This window comes from Rousettus aegyptiacus, unplaced genomic scaffold (genome assembly GCF_014176215.1).
Source record: "Rousettus aegyptiacus isolate mRouAeg1 unplaced genomic scaffold, mRouAeg1.p scaffold_m13_p_5, whole genome shotgun sequence".
Taxonomy (NCBI): Eukaryota; Metazoa; Chordata; class Mammalia; order Chiroptera; family Pteropodidae; genus Rousettus; species Rousettus aegyptiacus.
In genome coordinates this window covers 87,786,017-87,792,661 of record NW_023416308.1, presented here as the reverse complement: position 1 = coordinate 87,792,661, position 6,645 = coordinate 87,786,017, and the positions used below count along the sequence as shown (strand labels likewise).

The window sequence follows — 6,645 nt, the reverse complement described above, 5'->3', positions numbered from 1 at the left end:
TAAATGTACATATTAGTTGAATTTGTGGTACTTTAGATGAAATTTTATGATCCCTTTTGGGAACCTGCTTTTGTATTTTAATGCTTCCGGATCAAGAACTTCTTTCTTTTACTAAGCTGAAATTTCTATCTCTGAAATAGAAACCTTTTTAAAAAAATCAATCTGAGTAGCTAGAAAGACAGCTGGTCACTATCCTTGATACAGTATTTGTTCCCTTATCAGTGGAATACATTTTCCGACATCATCTCCACTATCTGATTTTTCTTTTAATTTTGACTTTAGGCCATCATTCAGCTCAATGAACCTTTAAGGGATATGAGATATTGTCAGTTTATTTGTTTAGGACTTGGATTGACATTGAGAATCTCGAGGTAGTCCTAAATGTTATAGTTTCGCCGCTGACATCAGTCTTACCTTGTGGGAATCATGTACTAGCAAGTGCCAGCCAGCATCCGCTGAAGGCTCCCTTTCTCCATGGGCCACTCAGAAAAGATGGCCACTTTTAATTAAAATATTTTAATTTAATTTAATTTAATTTTGTTTTGTTTTGTTTTGTTTTTTGCAACTAGTCAAAATATGTTTAGTTTCCCAGATTACCCTAGTGATTTCTTAGTAAGAATGAAGGCGGTTTCATAAGGAAATTGGAAGTCTCTTCTTCCACACACACACAAAAATCCACAATCTTTGTCCCTTTGACAGCTGGTGGCATCTTTCTGAAAAGCTTTCAAATCATAGATCATTTCTTTATAATGAAACCTGCATGGCTCAAATACAGCGGGTTGAAATCCTTATCTTATGCTGTAGTAAAATGCTCTAATTTAGATTCACAAAAGGATTCTGTACCCTTTACTTAGGAGAGCTGTGCAATTTGCCCACAAAAAGACTGTGCAGCACCATTAGTGCATACCATAAGTGTCTGCTGACATCATATTCATTAAACAGCACTTCCTTATGCATAACCTTCTCAACCTCGAATGTGTTTTTCCATTGAAGGGTGACAAATGAGAAAGGGGTGAGGGAGCCCCCCCAAGCAACATTGTTGCCTTTAAGGATGAACTTGGGAACTTTAGCTTGATCTCCTCACAGGAAGGAAAAAAAAAAATCGGATTCAACCTTTTCTTACCTGAGGCAAGGCAGTTTTATTTTGCCTATCCCTCTAGGACTCTTTTCATGGCTAAGAGAGCGACCCCTGACTTCTGAGCTACAGAAACAGATCGTTGCACAAGAAAAAAATTGTATAAGGGCAATGATCAGAAAATTCCTTAAAATAACATTTATTAAGCACCTGTGTTAATCACTGAACATAGAGGTGGTTAAAGAATATTAATACAACACATAGTTTCTAATTTTTGGCACTAAATATCATTGGTTTTCTTGCTTGATCAGATAATTCAGGGAGGGGAGAGTGTGGTGAAAGGTATAGAAAAAGGTAAGTAGTTCTGCTTTTTGTCTTGTTTTGTTTTAAAGAGTGAGAGGGAAGAATGAGTGAGAATTTTATTTGGGACAATACTTTTTCTTGGCAAGGTTAATGACTAACCTAGCGTTCATTCCATTCCTACTCTGTAGTGTTCCTGCACTCACAATGACCTCTGGTTATTGTCTTAGATCTTTACGTGTATTAAGGTAGTCGCTTTCTAAATCTGCTCCCCGCCCATCCTTTCCTCAATTCATTCAGGCTTTTTTCTAACTTGTGAGGTATCTTCTTGCTTCCATTTTAGGTACACCTGAGAGCCTAGCAGAAAAAGAACGGCAGCTCTCTACCATGATTACCCAGCTGATCAGTTTACGGGAGCAGCTCCTGGCAGCACATGATGAACAGAAAAAACTGGCAGCCTCACAAATTGAGAAACAACGGCAGCAAATGGACCTTGCTCGCCAACAGCAAGAACAGGTGAGCCCTGCAAAAGGAGCTGACGAACTGGAGATGTGGAATGTGCCAAACTCAGCGAGTAATTGCATTGATTGGTTTATTTGTCATGGGCATTCTTAAAAAAAAAAAAAAAAAAAAGGAAAGAAACATTCTGGAAATCCAGAGTCTTTAAGTATACTGAGGGGATATGTAGAGGACAAAGGCATCATAGCAGCTGGGCATAACTGAAATAACATTGTTCCAGAACATTTGGATTTGATTAATTATTCAGGGTACTTATTCATGTAGGCAGCGCATATATTCCCAATGTAACTTAACCCTGAGTAAGTTGCTTCTCTCTAGGACTTACTCTTCCCATCCAGAAAAAGAAGTCTAGGAAAATGTTGAGGATTTTTCAGCCCACTGGTCCAGTGGTTTTCCTTGGCTTTAAACTAGGGTGACCATACATCTCAGTTTTCCCAAAATAGCCCTGGTTAATGTCTGTTTTCCAGAGTAAGTATTAATTCCCCCCCGCCCCCACCCTCCATGTTCGCCTTGCAAAATTGTCCTAGTTTGGATGCTAAATTATATGGTCACTCTATTTATAGCATAGGTAAATCATCAAAAACAAATTAGCACATGGTTCGTATAAGAATTTGACTTCGTTGATTTAGAAGTGAGAAAGAAGAAAAAATAACAAAATTTAAATGTGTATCTTTTAAAAAAATAAATCACCTTTTCGAGTATTTTTCCTGTCTCAGAAGAGGACATTAATCTAACAACAGCAATCCTATAGAGAAGTCCCTGATGCTTTAGATTAGACAGACCCCAAATTAATGTGCAGTTTTTAGGAATCTGACATTATTACTGGAATTATCTTTTCAGTTAAATGTATTTTATAGGGGTATATAGAGCGATATATGCTCTGTTGATTTTAATGAGTTGTGACGTCTGGTATTTTATATGCTTGAATATTTGCCCACATGTAGGAATATGGACTCAGCCTCTAATGGAAAATAACATAAAGGAACACTGTAAAAAATCAGAAGTTAGAATGTCATTTAGCCATCCAGAGATGACACAGTAATTAACTATTGACACTTGTGAATAAGCTAGCACAAATTAATCTTGACACATTTGCAGACGAGTGATATCTTACAGTGAACACTTTGTAATTATATTTCAAAATGAAAATTAAATGACACTTAAAACTAGGTTGTCATGCTCAATGAAGCGAGCATGTAGCTCAACCGATTGGCAAATAAAATTCAGAATTTGAGCCACATGGTGCTTATGTACCATACTTCACTGTGTCAAACCCATACGTCTAGAGTGGATGATAGTAATTGCACTGTGGTGTTCTGGATGCATTTCTATGCAGCACTTTATCATTTAGGAGGGACCATCAATATTAGATGCCTAGTGGTGTTTCGCTGGTTTGCTAAGAAGAAATAAATATGCAGAGGATTCAGCATCTATACCTAGAGTGGCAGAGTGAGTTGTCCACTTCTGATTTGAATGGTAACAAGCAAAGTGGATCTTTCCAGCCCGATTAAGTATAGTTTCCATTTTGCTTACAAAGCTTTGGGGAGGAATGGTCCCATTTCTCAAACTAGCCTGTGTTAGGGGCAACTTTAACATGACTTTCAGTATGAGCCAGTCATCACCAGAAAACCTTAAAGCAACAATTGGGAACAGATTGCTATTTTCTCATCTTCAGCTGAATGAAAATGTGATTTGTGTGTTTCCCTCTGCTCTAGGCTAAAGATTCAGAACGACTCAGGAAGCATATGCTCATTTCTACTTCCAGCGTTGCCCATTCTAGAATATTAGCTTTTTGGACTAAAAGAAATAGAAAGAAAAAAACATAACTTTTGCCTATAGGGCACCACTAAACCAAGTACTTCTAAGTCCTCTTTGGCCACTTTTCTCTCTGGCTACTTTGGTGAGCGTGTTCTCACTAAGGGGCAAGCCCCTGGGCTTTAAGCTATAGCAGCTCAGTTTTTGAGGCAATAGGCAGCATGATGCCTAACTCTTGTTTTATAGTAAACACCATTATCCTAAAGAATTTTACTTTCCTGAGGGGCAGATCCAGTCCTCAATAGGGCTTGCATTAAATGGTTAATATTTCTTTTCATAGACCAGACGATGTGTTAAGATGTTGAATTTTATTGTTGGATGAAGCAAGGGAATATAACACTTGTATGTGGATCCTATACTGTAAAATTAATATATTACCCTAACAAGGAGAAATGGATAAATGTTAAATTTTATTTTTAAAACCACTTTGTACATCACATCAACAAAAAGAGATAAATTTTTGACTTTCTGCTGTTTTCTTTTGCCACTCTCTTGCTGATATTTGTCTTATAGTTATGAAAGTTGTTACACCAGAAAAGATTTCATCAAAGGCAACCATATTATAATTAGTAGAAAGTTCTTTCCCATCTTTGCTTACAGATTTTACTTTTTACATCCAAATTAAGCTCTTTAGAAAAGGGTAGCCAGAGTTTTTACATCTTTATTCTCCAAGGATCAGATTGTAGAATTCCCATTCTTTCCAGGTGACCAGTACAGATATAATCAACTGCTCACAAATGTAATACAAGGGGTAGTTTTCACCTACAGATAGTCAGGGGTAAGCAGAAAAATGACACCTGTTTGAGATTTTCCCTTTTCTCCAACTTTCTGATTCTGCCTCTCTCATTTATAGGAACTCTTTCACATAGAAGTGCAGTAAAATATTCTTGTAATACCAGGAGGGATACCTGAAGTAATGGCAAAGGTGTAAGCATTTCATTTTAACTTAATGAAACTTTATTTCTGATAGATTGCAAGACAACAGCAGCAACTTCTGCAACAGCAGCACAAAATTAATCTCCTGCAGCAACAGATCCAGGTCAGTGTATTTTATTACTCTCTTCTGATTAGACTTAGATACTTTCCTCCTTGAAAAGGGAATTTAAAATGCCGCAAATACACCCCTCTCATAAATAGCACCAATACGGCTGCTATTCAAGGATGTTGTATACAATTGTATAAGTGGATGTAGGTAGGTAGTATCGACTAAGTGGTAGTCTAAGCATTCTTTTCTGATGTGATGCATAAGCAGAAAAAAACTTATCTTCTTAATTTCTGCCATTTGCCTAACACAATCTAGTGGAAACCTAATGGTTTCCAAAGCAGTGTACATATGCTATTTTTATTGTCACAAACTAACTCCTGCTTTGTATTTTGCCATTTAATAGTATCATGGGGAGAAGCTTATGTTTGTTTATTTGTTAGACTGTCTAATTGGAACAATTATGAGATGAACCTTATGACCTGGGAAAGGCTGGTAATAATTAATTTGTTCTTTAACAGATATTAATTGCATTTTTGTTAGATGCCGAGGGAAAATAAAGATTAATGAATAATTGTCTTCAAGGAGTTTATAGTCTAGAAAGGAAGAAGAATAACTTGTTTCTGACTAATTGGAACAATTTAGAAATTCCCTTCTTTGTTGTGGCAGGGTAACATAATATACAGATCACAATGACAGTGGTCTTGGAAGGAATTTTGATTTCTGTTATTCTGTTAGACACTTTATGGTCAATGCAACTAATAGCTACTTGAGGTAGGAAAGAAAGCGATCTCCATTTTTTAATAGGAACATAGGTACGTGACTTCCGGAAGGCCATAGAATAAAGAACTGGTTGTCTGGTGATTAATCCTTGGGAATACTGATCCCAGAGTTATATGTTCCCACCACAGCCTCTATGGATTTTCTTGGTTGCTATGGGTATTTCTAATCGCCAAGATCTGTGATTCAGCCTAGTGGGAGCAATATATTCTGAATTATTTTATTCTTTTCCTTGAGGTTAATATTATACTTTCCTATATATTTTTTAAAAAATCATTTGCATAAAGTTGTAGCTCACTCTCATCTTCTACCTCACTGATGAAAGCCACTGATTTTAACTTAGATCCTTGCTTCATTTTGTTAATCATACTCAGTGTTTCAGGTAGTAGTCATTGTGTTTAAAGTACCGATTTAGCGCTTGAAGAAGTACCAGTACCTAATTAGGCATTTTGTCCGGCTATCTTCACTAAGAGGTTTTAACCTGTGTTTCGTTGTTGTTGTTGTTGTTGTTGTTTTAAAATAGATCTGATTCTTTATTCCATGCTCAAGTCTATATATTTGAAAATAAAGAGCTCACATATAGAGGAAATGGGACGTCTCTGGCACTTTTGACAGTAGGCCTTTACAATTAAATCTTGGAATAATTTCTCATCCTGATATCTCTTTTATAACTCATGCTGAGATCCTTAATTAAATAACTGTCCAGGTGTTCCCTTGTTCTGCCCTTATTAGAATTTTCAGTGTGTCTCCTACTGCTAAGGTCAAGATTTTTAGCCTGTGGCTTTCTACATTTTTCTCTAGATCCCTCTCTAAGAACTCAGTAGGTGTTAAATAACCTGATCATTTAGTTCTGTTTCTCATATTTGTAGAGCATGAATGGAAGAAGTTTCCTGAGATGTTCCCATAACAGTCACTTATTATTGTTTTTACTACTTCTTTATTACTTACTTCTTTATTTATTTTGAATATATTTCACTTCTTAGTTCAATGTTGTTTAAATTAACTGGCTGACTTAATTGATGTCTGCCTGTGGTACTTAGGTTCTCAGATGAAGCAAATAAATCACTTCAGAGTATTTTTATGAAATATTTTTAGTATTTATTGATTATATATGATTTCATAGTTATAACTGGGCTACATGAAATTGATATCTTTTTCAGGACTCTAGAACTTG

The 6,645-nt window shown here is 36.2% G+C and overlaps 1 protein-coding gene across 24 annotated transcripts in view; it reads left to right on the top strand.

Moving 5' to 3' along the window:
- The window catches only part of SOX6 (SRY-box transcription factor 6), a 552,718-nt gene that overhangs the window by 361,673 nt on the left and 184,400 nt on the right, over nucleotides 1-6,645 (top strand). For all 24 annotated transcript variants that reach the window (XM_036220747.1, XM_036220749.1, XM_016139566.2 and 21 more), the window contains 2 exons: nucleotides 1,719-1,891; nucleotides 4,680-4,748. In XM_036220747.1, the coding sequence (XP_036076640.1) occupies nucleotides 1,719-1,891; nucleotides 4,680-4,748 (242 nt within the window). The remainder of the gene's footprint in view (nucleotides 1-1,718; nucleotides 1,892-4,679; nucleotides 4,749-6,645) is intronic.